The sequence below is a fragment of the Hevea brasiliensis genome, chromosome 15 (genome assembly GCF_030052815.1).
Source record: "Hevea brasiliensis isolate MT/VB/25A 57/8 chromosome 15, ASM3005281v1, whole genome shotgun sequence".
Taxonomy (NCBI): domain Eukaryota; kingdom Viridiplantae; phylum Streptophyta; class Magnoliopsida; order Malpighiales; family Euphorbiaceae; genus Hevea; species Hevea brasiliensis.
In genome coordinates this window covers 2754616-2771536 of record NC_079507.1, presented here as the reverse complement: position 1 = coordinate 2771536, position 16921 = coordinate 2754616, and the positions used below count along the sequence as shown (strand labels likewise).

General features: G+C 35.9%; 1 protein-coding gene across 1 annotated transcript; it reads right to left on the bottom strand.

The window, feature by feature from the left end:
* Positions 1-4508: 4508 nt before the first annotated feature.
* Positions 4509-5127, bottom strand: LOC131173831 (uncharacterized). The gene is made up of 2 exons (XM_058136374.1): positions 4903-5127; positions 4509-4709 (listed from the first exon to the last, which is right to left on the bottom strand). Exons 1-2 carry the CDS (start codon positions 5125-5127, stop codon positions 4509-4511), a joined length of 426 nt encoding a protein of 141 aa, XP_057992357.1.
* Positions 5128-16921: the final 11794 nt, after the last annotated feature.

Genomic DNA, 16921 nt, shown 5'->3' with positions numbered 1-16921 from the left:
AGTTAAAGCTTGTCTAGGCAACTTGAGAAGAAGATTGGTCATCAAAGAAAGAAGAAAAGAAGAAAGAAAATTGGAGAAAAGGAGAGTTAGAAGTTGCTACACAAAGGTTAGTGAATTAAGTTGGAAATGAGTTTATTACTTGTGTTTATAACTTAGTTAACTTAGAAAAATGCTTAAAATGAAATAAAAATTGTTGAGGGACCATGAATGATTTTCAGCCAGCATGTATATGGGAGTATATTTGTATGGTTTGATGGATTTAATTGGGTATATAAACCTTAGTTATTTGAATGACTATGGTTAGAGGCATGGAATCAAGTAAATGCATGACGTTAGTGAATTAGGGTTTGAAACCTAGGGTTTTGAGGCAAAAATTTTGGAGAAATTAGTAAATGATATATTTGACCTAATGTGAAGTGAAAAATGTTCATTTGTGACCAAATGAGGTGTGTTAGAAGTGTTGGAATTAAAAGCCAATTCGGATTGGATAAGGTCATGTCTTTGTGACATGACCAAAATTTCCTTTGAGGGACCAAAAATGAAATTTTACAAGTCCAATGGATATGGGACCAATTGGAGATGAAAATAAGCACTAAATGACACAATTTTCATTTAGGAAGCCTACCCAAAAAGTGACTAAAACCTAGTGAACAAAGTGGCCGAAGTCGGAAAATCGCAGGCTGCCTCTGCACAAACTGACCAAATGAACAGTATTTGTTCATTTGGTCATAACTCGAGCTAGGCAAGTCAAAATGACCTGAAATTTTACTAGTTGTTAGATGAAATATAGACCTAAAACTTTAATGAAGAACACCAACCCAAATTATGCCATTAACCCAATCAAATTACTGAGCAAAGTTGGTGACCTGAATCTGCAGACTGCAGATTTGCCATTTGAACAGTAAAGTTTCAATGGCTATAACTCTCTCTAGAAAACTCTGATTTAGGTGATTCTTGAACCGATGGAAACCTAAGGCATAGTAGAACATTTCATATGAAGAAAGTTAGACCAAATTATGGACCTAACTTGATCAAATTACTAAATGAAGTTGGATCAATAAATCTGCAGAACCAAATTCTGCAGCATGAATAGTAAACGTAATTTGCTTATAACTTGAGCTACAAAACTCCAATTCGGGTGATTCAAAAAGGAGAATAAACTTGAGACAATAGGGAAAATTTTCTATGAAGAAATTTTTGCCAAATTCCAATAGTAAACTGACCAATGAAACAGTACAATTAAGGACACCAAAACTGAAATTTTGGCAATTTTGCCTAAAAGACCTAAGTTTTGAGAAAATGACCAAAACCAACAAGTTTGGTGAGCAAAATATGGTATGTGGGTAAAGTTGGAATTCCCATACATATTAAGCCTTAGAAAGTCAATAATTTGACTTGAATAGTGCAGTGAATAGTAACCCGAAAAACAAAATTTCAATAATGTCGAATTTAGCACGTTAGAGCTACGTAAAAATGAGGCTAAATTTATTTTGGATTTATGTTAAGTTCTAGTACTGAAACATTGTAAAATTGTGTGTTTCAGTTGAAAAGAATATCGGGAAGGAACCCGAGGAACCGAGTCGAGGCTAAGAGGCGACTCGCTTGAGGTTTGTGCACAACGTATACTTTTTATAATCATCTTTTGCATACTGTTTTGAATAATGTGAAATATTGAATTATGGCATTCTTATGATGTTTTGATTTAAATTGTTGAAAGTTATTATGTATATTGAAATGAAAATGTTTAGCAAATTGTTAAGATAAGTTTTGAAACCACAGTGTCATGACCATATATTTGAACACCTCACTAGCACAACTAGTGGAGGTAATTAGTTTCGAATTTTGATTCCTTCTCTAGAGAAGTATTGAGGTGTGCCAGTAGAAGAGGATGTGAATGGATATCCATATATTTGAGCTAGCTAGCCTTGTGATGTGATTTCTCTTTAGCCTCTGGCTATTGAGATTCTATTTGTTTCGAATGGCATGATCTAACTGTGGGTTTTATGAAACGTGTTTTGATACTTCGAAATGAACTTGGTTTGCATTAAAACCTCATAATTCATGTTTTGTGTTTAATGCTCATGTTTAGTCAAATTCTTGAATAAATGTGATTTATATTTTGCATAAAGATTATTTTAGTATGTTGTGCACCACTGAGTCCTAGTACTCAGCGACAGCTTCTATTGCTGTCGCAGATACAGAGACTAGAAAAGCAGCAGACTGAGCTGCTAAGGATTGAAGATCTTCCTGCTTTGAAGCTATCGGGTATAATTTATACCCTAATTGTAAATATTTCTTTTGATGTATGTATTGCATATAAATGTATGGACATGTAAATGGGTCTTGAGCAGCTTGTACAAAAATTTGTATGAAGTTTGTAATAAAGTTTAGTTTGTGTTTCTTTTGATATAAATTTGTAAGTATGTGTATAAATTGTTTTGTCTTTAATGAAATATGAGTGGAACTATTTTATTTAATTTGAATGAAATGTATTGCTAGTATCTTGAGGATTATTGAATTTTGAACTTGAGAAATTGATTGAAATGGATTGAGTTTGATTGTGAAATTGAAGTAGTTGTTGAGAAAAATTTTTAGAAGTGCTTTTTACAGGTATTTGAAGAACTGGTTTTTCAAAATACAGACAGAACTCTGTCAAAATTTTGATAAAATTTGCAGAAAAACAAAATGGACCAAAAATATTAACTAGATTTACTTTTAATCATATGTTTTAAATACCTATTAGAAAATGCTCACCACTTGTCAAAAGTAAGAAAATTGTTTAAAATCCCTTGTAGGGTACTTTATGAGTTATCGGTAGGTGAAGTTCGGTAGTTCATTAGGTATTCTATGGGATCATGTTATGCCTTACAGAGGGGTAAGGTGTGACAAAGATCTCCCCATAGGATTTCCTTATGGATCCATAACATACGTAATGTTGCATAACATAACATTGGGGGAGTAATGGGTCATCCAATATCCATCAATGCACCAACAATAATTTATACAATTATACAACATTTTCGTGTTCTAGATATATATATCCTAAATAAATATGACATGATGCATGAGGGTGCTCATTAATTGCTTGTAAATAGTTTTCATTTTATTAAGGTTAAAGTTACTCACCACTTATAGCCTATCAACCTCCTTACTTGAATAGGAGTTATCCTCGAATCCTTACTTTTCTGAGTCCTTTAAGCCTGATCCTATAAAATTGGACCATGAAGTATTATACAAGGCTCTAAAACTCTATACATAATATAAATATCCTATTCTAGGCTCTTAGGAACCATGAAATTAGGTTTTAGAACCTTAGAATCAAAGGAGAAAATAAGCGGGTAGAACCAAGTTTGGCTGCCTAACCTTGGACTTCAATTGCCGAACCTTGGACTTCGACTATTGAACCTTGGAACATCAGGTACCCAATTTGAGCGTAGCCATCAGAATCGTCAAGTGCAGGACTTGATTGATGAACACGAAATTTTCCAATTTTTCTGATAAAATGTAAGCTTTAGCTGCTAAACCTCTAGCTTTTAGCAGTCAAACCTGTGAATTTCTAGAATTCCTAAGTTGAAAACGTATAGATCTCTTCTCCTATCAACACCCCAACTCCTTCTAAAGTTCTAAAACTCAATTCAAACACATATACATATCTTTAGGGCCTAGAATAATTAGAAAATATGTTTAATATCCACATACATTTATCAAAAATCAAATCCTAGGTTTCCCCCAAACCCATACACATAAGCTTTATCAAAAACTTAACTTAAAACAACTTTTTATGAAATTAAAGCTTTAGAAACCTAATTTCTCACTAACTTTCTTAGATTGATCTATTGGATCAAGAAGAAAAGAAGTTTACCTCTTTTCTTGGAGCTTAGAGGTGAGAGAACCAAAGCCTTAAAGCTTGAATCTACTCTTCCCCACTTCTAAATGGAAGAATCCACCTCCAGATCTTCAAAAACTCAAGGAAATCTCTTCAAAGAGCTCTTTCTATGCCCTCAGTAGTTGAGAGAGAGAGGAAAGAAGGAAAACCCAAGTGTTCTGGGTAGGAAATGAGCTGAGTTCCCTTTTATACCCTCATTATTGAAAGACTTTTGATTGCTGAAAGTTTAATTTTTGGTTCCCAGAGTTGATTTTGCCCAAATAGGCATTTGAACCATAAAAAGGACTTCAATTGTCGAAAGCTTGTTCTTCACCAACCGAAGTTTCTTTTGCCCAAAATGACCACTATAAAACTTTTAAAAAAATAAAACCCTTAAAATATTTTTCATTCTTAAATACATTTTGAACATTTTAAACTCACATACATGAACATATTTTCACATCTTATTGCCACTCTCTTGTCAGTGAAGTCTCAGTCTTCACCAGAATATTTCATCAAGGATAGATATTTTGATATCAAAAAATGACAGGTATTATATTTCCCCCCCTTAAGAACATTCATCCTCGAATGCTAAAACAAACACATAAAATTAGACATAACAAACATAGTATACAGAACATGTCTAGAAAAGGTGGGGATATTGTTGTATCATGGAATCATGGATTTCCCACATGCACTTTTCCATGTTGTGGCGGTTCCATAATGCCTTGACCTTCGGTATCTCCTTATTCCTCAACTTCCTTATTTGAGTGTCTATAATTTGGATAGGTTGTTCAATATAAGAAAGATCTTCTAAAATTTTCAAGTCTGGTTCACTTATAACCTAGTTTGGATTTGATACGAACTTTCTCAATATAGAAACATGGAACACCAAATGTATTCTCTGCATTTATGGTGGTAAAGCTAACTTATAAGACACATTTTCAGACCCTTTGTAGCACTTCATATGGTCTAATGTACCTTAGAGCTAGCTTGCCTCTTTTTCCAAACTGAATTACACCCTTCATGGGAGATACCTTCAGAAGCACCATGTCCCCCTCCTTAAAAACCACTTCTCTCCTATGGAGATTTGCATAACTTTTATGTTTACTAGTTGCTATCTTCAACCTTGCCCTAATAAAGGGCATGACTTGATTGATAACTTCTACCAACTCTCTTTCTGCTAAGGCTCTTTCACCAACTTCTTCCCAACACATAGGAGACCTACATTTCCTCCCATATATCTTGTCATATGGTGGCATTCTAATACTAGAGTGATATTAGTTGTTGTTACATGCAAACTCAACTAGGGGAAGGTACTTTTCCATGATCAACCAAAGTTAAGCGCACACATTCTCAGCATAACCTCCAAAGTCTATATGGTCCTTTTTCACTGTCCATCTATTTGAGGGTGAAAGGCTATGCTGAAGTCTAACCTGGTACCTAACTCATTTTGAAAATAGTGCCAAAACTTTGATGTGAATTGTGGTCCTCTGTCAGAAACTATTATCACTAGAGCTCCATGCAACCTGATTATCTCTACTACGTATACATGAGATAACTTATCCATATAGTAGTTACCTCTAATAGAAATGAAGTAAGCAGTCTTAGCCAACCTGTCCACTATAACCCATATCGAGTCATATTTGTTAGAGGCGACTGGTAACCCAATAACAAAATCCATGGCCACATTTTTCCATTTCCACTCTAGAATGGGTAGTGGGTTAAGCATTCTGCTAGCTTTTGATGTTTCAGATTCACTCTCTAATAGACCTCACAAGTAAGCATAAACTGTACAATCTCCTTCTTAATGGAAGGCCACCATACACCTTCTTTAAGTCTTGATACATTTTGGTGGCTCCAGGGTGCACACTATACTTAGTATTATGAGCTTCCCTCATAATGTCTCCCTTGAGTTAGGTGTCATTTGATATACAACCTGTTATCGTACCTTAATACTCCTTTGTCATCGAAACGAAACTCACTGATCTTACCTTTTATACCGATTTTGCTATTTTCACCAACTCAGGTTCTTTATGCTGTTTCTCTATTAGTTGTCTTAAGTACACAGGTGTCACCTTCATCTGACCCATCCAGGTAACCTTGGTTGATAACTCTAGTTGTAACCATTCTCTAATCAGCTGGTGCAACTTCTTCAAGATGGGCAGTCCTTATATGGATATATGTGCCAAACTACTAAATGATTTCCGGCTGAGGCCATCTGTAATAATATTTGCCTTTTTTGGATGGTATTGGACCCATCTTTTTTGTTTGAGATTTAACTCTTTCTACTTAAAGATGTACTAGAGACTCTTGTGGTTTGTGAAGATCTCGCATTTTGCTCTATAAAGATAATGTCTCCATATCTTTAGGGCAAAAAATATGGCCACCATTTCTAAGTCATGATTGGGATAGTTAGCTTCATACTTCTTTAACTGTCTTAGAGCATAAGCTATTACTCTTCCCTTTTGCATGAGAACACATACCAAACCCATTCTGGAGGCATCGCAGTAGATAGTGAAATCTTTATTGCTTGAAGGCAAAACTAGTACTGGTGCTGAAATCAGGCACTCCTTAAGCTTTTGAAAGCTCTCTTCACATTCATCACTCCATTCAAACTTCTTATTCTTCTGAGTTAACCTAGTCATTGGAGTAGCTATCTTGGAGAAATTAGGTACAAATCTCTTATAATAGATAGCCAAACCTAGGAACTGACTGTGGTTAGTCTTGGTTAATCCGCCACTGCTTCTACTATTTTAAGATCCACCTTGATTCCATTTTCTGACACTATATACCCTAAAAAGGATATAATCTTTAGTTAGAACTGACACTTGGAGAACTTGGCATACAATTGATGCTCCCTCAGTATCTGAAGAACTATTCTCAGATGCTATGCATACTCTTCTAGACTTCTGGAATAGACTAATATATCATCAATAAAGACAATTACAAAGTAATTCAGATATTATCTGAATACCCTATTCATGAGATCTATGAATGTAGCTGAGGCATTTGTTAACCTAAATGGCCTCACAAGAAACTCATAATGCCCATATTTGGTCCGAAAGGCAGTCTTCAGAATATCCGACTTCTTAATCCTCAACTAGTGGTATCCAGACCTCAAATCTGTCTTTAAAAAATAACCAGCTCTAGCCAGTTGATCAAAAAAATCATCAATATGGGGCAAAGGGTACTTGTTCTTTATAGTTACCTTGTTCAACTACCTATAGTCAATGCACAGCCTCAAGGATCCATATTTCTTCTTTACAAATAATACTGGAGCACCTCAAGGGGAAGTACTCAGTCTAATGAATCCCTTATCCACTAATTCATGTGGTTGTTCTTTCAACTCTTTCAACTCTGTAAGAGCCATCCTATAAGGAGGAATAGACATGGGTCTAGTACCAGGCACTAGATTAATTTCCAAATCTATCTCCCTTTCAAGTGGCTGATCGGGTAGTTTCTTAAGAAATACATCTGAAAACTCTCTTAGCACAAAAATTGATTCTGGTCCACTTTTGTTCTCCATAAATTCTCTAACATGGGCTAGAAACCCTCTACATCCTTTTCGGAGCATCTTGCTGGCTTGTATTGTAAAGATCATCCCCTTCATTACTGATGTCTGATCTCCCTGGAAGACTACCTCTGACCCATTCGGTCTTTTAAACTTTACTACCTTGCTTCTGCTGTCTAAGGTGGCATAATTTGCTAAACTAATCCACCCCTAGAATGACATCAAAATCCATCAATTCTAGGACTACCAGGTTAGCTAGAAAACATTTATCCTTCACCATTACTGGACAGGCATAACAGATCATCTCTGTTACTGAAGGATCACACTTGGGCCCACTGATAAGCAACGGACGTTGCAGACTTGAAACTATTAAACCCAATCTCAAAACTATTTTGGGCTTAACAAAAGAATGGGATGTACCAGGATCAATCAAAACATGCACATTCCAACTTCCAATGCAAAGGTTACCTAACACCACAGTGTTGGAGGTATTAGCTTCCTATTGCATGGTAAACATCTGGGCTAGTGCTGTTGAACCCTTTCCTTAAAAGCCTACTGTAAACGAAGAAGAACCTCATCCTCTACTCTATCCCCTTCCTAATGAGGGACCAACAGAAGTCTATCTCACCACCGGTTGAGCCACACAACACCCAGTCTGCTACTGTGAAGCTACCCTTTTCATGTTAGAACACTCCCTAGACATGTGCCCCTCCTAACCACATCTGTAATATTGGGAAGTTCCAAACCTACAAACTTCTTGATGAGGCTTCCCACATCTTGTACAGTCAAAGGTATTCGAACTCGGACTAAAGTCACCTCCCATCCTAAGGCCTGACTTGATTCTGTTCTAGAACTTATTCTTCTTTGCTTCTTGCCAAATTTCCCTCCTTTATCCTTCTTAGTTCCAGATGAAGAAATAACCTAGGTTAAATGATCAAACCTCCTTGCATCAGTAGCTTTAGGAATTGTAGATTACTCTGCTTTTGTAATCTTTAACTTCAAACTCCCTTCAATGATAGCCTCAACCTCCATCTTTCTTGCAACATTTACTAGGGAATGGAAGCTGTGGGTTTCTGTAGCCAAAATCAATAAAGAGTATATGGAGTGTAACCTCTAAGTGTACCTCTTTGCCTTCTTTTTATCTGTATCATACCTTTGACCCACATACTACAAAAGCTCAACAAACTTATATGTATACTCATCCACACTCATATTAACAGTTTGTCTCAACTATTCAAACTCCATTACCTTTAGCTCCCTAGAGCTTTCTGGAAAAGCCTAATTTGTAAACTCTATCACAAACTGAGACTAGGTCATACTGCAACCCTGTATTCAACATAGGACTTGTAACATTCCTTCACCTTCTTACATTTTAAGGTAAGACTGGCCATCTGAATGGCCCTACTATCATTGGCATCCAATTCGTCAGCTATCATTTTGATAGCCCTAACGTACTCAAAAGGATCATCTCTTTCCTTGTACTTAGGAGCATCCAACTTTAAGTAGTTTATCATCTTTGCTTTATTTCAACTACTTGCCCTAGTCTCTTATGTAAGAACTATTGGAGATGTAAGGGGTGGGGGTGGTGGTGGTACTTGCTCTCTTACGACTCCCTCCATGGGATTTTGAGTTCTCATGGTGGTAGAAGAACTTTGGGGGTACTACTATGGAGGGCACATGGGATATAGGTTGTACAGTGGAAAGTAAGGTGGGTAGGGCATAAAAAGAGAATATTGGGGGTAGCCCATAAACCTAGGGTTTCTAAAACTCTCCTGTTGCGGGTACTAATACCCAAACCCATACTTTGGTCCTAGTTGTAGAGGAGATGCAAACGTTGACTCACCTCCTCCTTCCTAAAAAATGTTGATTCATCTCCTCCTTCCATAAAACTATCTTTTCCCATCCTTCCACACCAAAAGGCTGGGGATTCAAATGCTGTTGGGAGAAGCCATAAGAACTCCTTGCATCTATAGACATTTTAAGTGCCTGTGCAGTCTCCCCACTAACTTCAAAGGACCTTTTAGGACCTTTCAAAGATTCTACCCTTCCACCTCTACTTGCTCTCTCCCTGATAACAAGGTTGGCAAGTAGTGCTCCCATACCCTCATTCTCGGGTGGAGCACTGATCAACCTAGCAGACTATTTTGAACCTCATATTTCTAAAAGCAAATAAGAAGTGTTAGGCACATAAAAGTTCATGTGTATTCACATGAACACACAACACATAATCAAACATAACATTCACATACATTCATCACATAACATGCTGGGACTCAACCCGAATAGACATGTATTTTCCTAATAGTATGGTTGACAAACTGTTTCACCTCTCTTATATACTTTTACTAGCATCTAAGTCTACTCATCTAACCTAGAGCTTTGATACCAACTTTGTAATGACCCAAACTAGGGGCCATTACCGGCGCTAGGAATCAGGTTAGCTTAAGGCTATTGGAACTCATAGCTAGCCTGAAACTTGAGAAACATACATATATTCTTACATCTCACCATCTTAACATACATCAAACCATTACACCTTAGTCTTTTCATTCATACATAAACATTCACAACACAATAATGGTTCATAATTTGAACCTTAACATATATAAGATCCAAAGTGTAATGGTTCAGCATGTGTACCCTCACAAGGGTTAACACAACATATACATTCTCATGCTGAAACAATTATTACATTTTTCCAATTTTCGTTAATTATTAGCATAGTACTATCCATTCATAAATTACATAACCATCTACCCATACATCATACATAAGGTAAGGGCTAAGACTACTCTTGATGCTCTTTCTTTAAGGAACTCTTCTAGTTCTGCAACCTTATACTTGGTGGTTAAGGGAATAGGGTAAGCTTATAGAAGCTCAATGAGTAAATTGGCCATCATTAATTTCATCATTCATTCATACATGTGCAATGCATCATTCACATGGATTTTCACATCACAACCTTTTCATGTAAGATGGACATTATCACCAATAACTCCCCAAACTTTCCTTAACATGACCTATGTCATGTATCCAAGGGCAACTATTAGATCTCCCTTGAATGACAATGTTAAGATCTCCCCTTAGGATTTACTTATGGATCCATAACATATGTAACGTTACGTAGCATAACATGGGGGGGGGGGGGGGGGGGGGATTAATGGGTCATCCAATATCCATCAATACACCAATAGCAATTTATGCAATTATACAACATCTTCGTGTTCTAGATATATACATCCTAAATAAATATAACATGATGCATGAGGATGCTCATTAATTACATATAAATAGTTTTCATTTTATTAAGGTTAGAGTTACTCACCTCTTATAGCCTATTAACCTCCTTACTCGAACAAGAGCTATCCTTGGATCCTTACTCTTCCAAGTCCCTCAAACTCGATCCTTTAAAATCGGACCCTAGAGTGTTATACAAGGCTTTAAAACTCTGTATATAATATAAGCATCCTATTTTAAACCCTTAGAAACCATGAAATTAAGTATTGGAACCTTGGAATTAAAGGAGAAAATAAGCAAGAAAAACCTAGTTTGGCTGCTGGGCTTTACAATTCTGCTGGTTCTGGTACAGGACAGATCTGCTGACTAAAATTTATCTAGCAATTTGGTTGAGTTAAGTTCATAATTTAGCTCTAAGTTCCTCATATGAAATGTTCGCCTATGTCTTAGGTTTCCCTAGGTTCAAGAATCAGGTCAATTGGAGTTTCCTAGAGTGAGTTATGCTCAAATTACTAAGCACTTTTCAAATGGTCATTTTGTCCAGGTCCAGAATGCCACATCCGGATTCAAGCCAATTTTAGGGCAAGCTATGGTCAGTTTCTAGGCAGGGTCTCTTCATGAAAAATGTGGCTTTATGTCATAGGTTTCATCTCCAATTAACCTCACACCAATTAGAGTAATGTGGCTCTACTTATGGCCACATAACCACTCTAGACTCAAGGTCCAGAATTCCCTACACAGAAGTTACACTTCCAATTTCACAATTCAACTCCACAATTAACTTCAAAACTCAGCCAACTTTCATCAAATGGTCAATATTTGACCTCAACAACATCAATTAAACATTCTAACATAAAACCCCTAAATTTCCCCTCAAAACCCTAGCTTCCAATTTACAATTCATGCAACACAACATGCCTTTTATATTTCTCACTTCACCAAAGCTAGAATCAAAGATTTAATTCATCAAAGCATATCAAATCCTCACTTCCACAAAGCTGGTCAAATTTCATGTCATTCAAACATCCATTAAATTCCATCATTTTTCATTTAATTTCATTATATTTTATCATAATTTCAACCCTAGCAGAAGAAAGAACAAGGGATTTAGCACTAACCTCACTTGCCTAATTCTTCAAGCTTCTAATCTTTAAGATTTCTTCTTTCTTTTACTTCAAATCACTTCCAAGATCAATTAGCAAGATTTTATATTGGTGGATATGAAAAATATGGAAGGAATTCAAGAAAAATTGGAGCTTAGGAAAGTAACAATGGAGGAAGGCAAAGGGAAGAGTGGGGCGGCACATGTGAGGAAGAGAAGAAGAGAGCTTTTTATTTTAGGATTTTGTCTCTTACTTATATACTTATCCACTTTTTAAATTTTATTTTTAATTTGGACATGCTTATGTCACAATTTTAATTAAGTTTTCATTTCTTTTCTTTTTCTTTTTTTATTTACACATTTCTATTTAAATTTTCATTAAAATTTATTCATATTTTATTACATTAATTTCACTTAATTTAATTGATATTTTGGTCAAAAATCAACTTTAGGGGTGAATTGACCAAAATGCCCTTCATTAGGTTATAGTCCATCTTTTTCATTAATACCGATATTTTTCAAAACCCAATGGTTACTTGATTTTTATTTTGCTTACTTCCAATTATTTTTTTATTTCATTTTTAGTCCTTAGACTAGCTTTAAATAGTACTATTCACTTATTGAAAATGGTACTATTCAAAGCTCGAAAAAATTTGAGGTGTTACAAGTTGCCTGGTTTGCCACCAGAAAAGGAAGTGGAATTTGCCATAGAGGTGATGTCGAGCACAGCACCAATCTCAATTACTCCTTATAGGATGGCACCCACTGAATTGAAGGAGTTGAAAATCCAGTTGCAGGAGTTGTTGGATAAAGGGTTTATACTTTCCAGTGTGTCACCATGGGGAGCTCTGGTACTATTTGTGAAGAAGAAGGATAGAACTTTGAGGTTATGCATTGATTACCTGCAACTAAACAAAGTAACAGTGAAGAACAAGTACCCATTGCCTAGAATTGATGATCTGTTTGATCAATTGAAGGGAGCAGGTGTATTTTCTAAAATTAATCTCAGATCAGGGTATCATTTGCTGAGGGTAAAGGATGCAGATGTACCTAAGACTGCATTCAGAACCCAGTATGGGCACTATGAATTTCTAGTGATATTGTTTGGGTTAATAAATGCACCAACAGTTTTCATGGACCTTATGAATCGTATCTTCTATCCATACTTAGATTGGTTTGTAGTAGTCTTTATTGATGATATCCTGGTGTATTCCAAGAACAGAAAGGAGCATGATGAGCATTTAAGGATTATTTTGCAGACTCTAAGGGAGAAAAAGTTGTACGCTAAGTTGTCCAAGTGTGAATTCTGGCTGAATGAGATTGCTTTTCCTGGACACATAGTATCAGCTGATGGAATTAGAGTAGATCCCAAGAAGATTGAAGCTGTAATGGAATGGAAGCCTCCCAGAAATGCAACTGAAGTAAGAAGTTTCTTGGGGCTAGCTGGGCATTATAGAAGGTTTGTGAAGGGGTTTCCCCTGATAGCTACTCCATTGACCAAATTGCTGCATAAAAATGCAAAATTTGACTGGAATGACAAGTGTCAAGCCAGTTTTGAGAAGCTGAAGGCTATGTTGACAGAGGTACCAGTGTTAATACAGCCTATATCTGGGAAGGAATTTGTGGTCTACAGTGATGCCTCTCACAATGGGCTAGGGTGTGTTCTGATGTAAGAAGGGAAAGTGGTTGCCTATGCTTCTAGACAGCTAAGGCCATATGAAAAAAACTACCCTACTCATGATCTGGAGTTATAAGCAATTATCTTTGCATTGAAGATATGGAGGCACTACTTGTATGGTGAGAAATGCTACATATACGCAGACCACAAAATTCTAAAATATTTGCCAACCCAGAAGGAGCTCAACCTCAGACAGAGGCGATGGATTGAATTCCTGAAGGATTATGATTGTGTGATAGATTATCATCCTGGGAAGGCAAACATGGTTGTTGATGCTCTAAGCAAGAAGTCTATTGCAACACTAAGATCCTTAAATGCTCGTTTATCCTTAGCTCAAGATGGAGCTATTCTGACTGAGTTACAAGTGAAGCCAAACTTGCTACAACAGATACAGGAGGGGCAGAAGATGGATGAGAGACTGGTGATCGTAATAGGCAAAATCAAAGAGGGGAAGGAGACTGAGTATGAGATGAAAGAGGATGGGTGCTTGTACTATAAGGGCAGAGTATGTGTACCAGATGATGGGGAACTGAAGAAGAGTATACTGAAAGAGGCACATAGTAGCTTTTATGCCATGCATCCAGGGATTAAAAAAATGTACCATGATTTGAAGTCCCAGTATTGGTGGCCTGGTATGAAAAGGGACATTGCTGACTATGTAAGCAGATGCTTGACACATCAGCAAGTCAAGGCAGAGCACTAAGCTCTATTAGGTTTGTTATAGCCCATAAACATACCTGAATGGAAATGGGACTGCATCATCATGGATTTTGTTAGTAGTCTACCTTCCACTCAGAAGAAACATAGTGCAGTATGGGTGATAGTAGACAGAATAACCAAGTCAGCTCATTTTTTGCCAGTCAGAACTGACTATTCACTAGAGAAGCTAGCAGAGTTGTACATCAGTGAAATAGTTAGACTACATGGAGTTCCAATTTCCATTATATCTGATAGAGACCTAAGGTTCACATCTAGATTTTGGAAGAAGTTGCAGGAAGCCTTGGGTACATAACTCCACTATAGCATGGTTTTTCATTCTTAAACGGATGGACAGTCGAAATGGGTGATTCAGGTAAACCTTAAAACTTATTAAATTATTATAAATGTTAAATTAAAATAATAGTAATAACATAAAGTATGTGATAGGTGCTTGAAGATATGCTGAGGAGTTGTATTATAGAATTTGAGGGAAGTTGGGACAGATACCTCCCACTGGTAGAATTTACTTACGACAATAGCTACCAGAGTAGTATTCAGATGGCTCCATATGAGGCACTGTATGGGAGGAAGTGCAGAACACCTTTGTGTTAGACTGAACTGGGTGAAGACAAGTTTGTGGGGCTAGAACTGATGAAATAGAATGAGGAGAAGGTGAAATTAATTAAATCAAATTTGAAAGCTGCCTCAGACAGACAGAAGTCATATGCTGACTTGAAGAGGAAGGACATTGAGTATGAGGTTGGAGAGAAAGTGTTTTTAAAGGTGTTACCATGGAAAAAAGGTGCTCAGATTTGGCAAGAAGAGTAAGTTAAGCCCTAGGTTTATTGGCCCATATGAAGTCATTGAGTGTGTAGGTCCAGTAGCCTATAGGCTAGCATTACCACCAGAGCTGGATAGATCCACAACGTGTTTCATGTGTCCATGTTGAGAAAATACAGATCAAACACTTCACATGTCATCTCTGTAGAACAGATTGAGGTGCAACCTGATTTGACATATGAAGAGGAACCTCTAAGGATCTTAACTTAGAAAGTTAAGGAACTATGGAACAAGCAGATTCCCTTGGTAAAAGTCCTATGGAGGCACTACAATATAGAAGAAGCTACTTGGGAAAGTGAAGAGACGATGAGACAACAGTTTCCTCAACTATTTGCATGAGGTAAATTTCGAGAACGAAATTTTAATAAGAGGGGAAGAGTTGTAACGTTCTGAACTTCCAAGCTTTGAATAGTGCCATATTCAGTTAGTGAATAGTACTATTCAAAGCCAGTTTTAGGATTAAAAAAAATAATAAATAAATAAATAAAGTGACCATCAGGTTATGGACTTAATCGGTATTACCAAAAAAGATTAACTATAACCCGATGAGAGCCATTTTGGTCATTTGACACCTAGAGTTGACTTTTGACATAAATGTCTACTAAAATGAGTGAAATTAAAAATTAGAAAATGTATTAAAAATATAAAGTTATATGGAAAGTGAAAAAAGGGGACACACATGGCATTATTATAAAAAGTTAAAATTAAATTAATTTAAATTTAATTATTATAATTATGCTTATGGATAATTTTAAGTATAAAAGGACAAATACATTAAATGAAGCATCATCTTCTTCCTTGGTCTCCTTTTGGTGAACCACCATTGCTAAAGAGCTCTCACCATTTCTTCTTCTTCTTGCTTGATTTCTTAGCAAATCCCACCATAAAACCCCTAGGCCACTTCATTAAAACTTAATCTTTCACCTTGGAGAAGTGATTGACAGCCAAGAAAGTGAGGAAAATTGAGGTTTTGGCAAGTCAAACTTGGTCAAGTTAAAAGTTAGTGCAAATACTCTCTTTCTTCTTTCTTTAATCTTTGATAGAAATTTGAATTGAGTTAGAATTTATTGAAAATAATGGAAGAACCATGTATGAATGGTCTTGTGACACCCCTTACCAGTCTATAATGTAGCCAAGCAAGACATGTCACACTCGGTGCCGGAGCACCCTATCTTATCTTACTTACTCTTAAATAATTTTAAACTCATTATCTTTTAATATCAATTATTTATCAATGGAGAAACTGACGGAGTTTGCCCTATTCTAATGCCGTTTGGCGTATCTCGCTATTTACCTGCTTGAAATTTTTGATAATATATTTACAATAATAATCTCATCATTTCATGCATCATCTATATATTTCAATTCTGTCTTTAAACCCATACAATCTCATTCATGCTCAAATCACATAAGCAAAATTTTTAGATTTCATTAATTTACCTAATTTACAAAATAATTACATAATTTCTTAATTTACATGATATATAAATTAATTACATATGAAAAAGCTAATTTATTAATTTACATCACATACCTATTAATTATATTTTCATAATCTATATTACAATACTATAACTAAGCATTTTATACAAAATATAAAATATAACCTATATGGACCCTATCTACATGTATTGCTGAGGAGGTGACAACCTTGAACACTTCTGACACTTCTGCAGATCTAGACTCTAAAAATCCCAGTCAAATATCCACTGGGTTTTTAGCTTCAGTACCTGCGCGAGGAAACAAATCCATCGCGTTAAGCATTGCTACTTAGTGGTGCTATAATATAACAAAGAAAATAATATACAAAATACAGATGGAAATAAAACATGGTTCAGATAATTAAGATCTAATTATGCTTTAATGAGGTTTCTAAAATTTGATATCTTTTATCCTAATTTGTCCTTCTTTGAAAATGCTTAGTGTAAACTTTACAATAATAATATATACAACATTCAACTATTTAACAATATTAGGTTTAGTCTT

What these genes read in the sequence shown, in the direction of transcription:
- LOC131173831 (XM_058136374.1), bottom strand. Translation starts at nt 5,127, where the DNA reads ATGCCACCATATGACAAGATATATGGGAGGAAATGTAGGTCTCCTATG. An exon ending in GGGACATGGTGCTTCTGAAG is followed by an intron (nt 4,710 to 4,902) that starts GTATCTCCCATG and finishes AATCCAAACTAG; the next exon opens with GTTATAAGTGAACCAGACTT.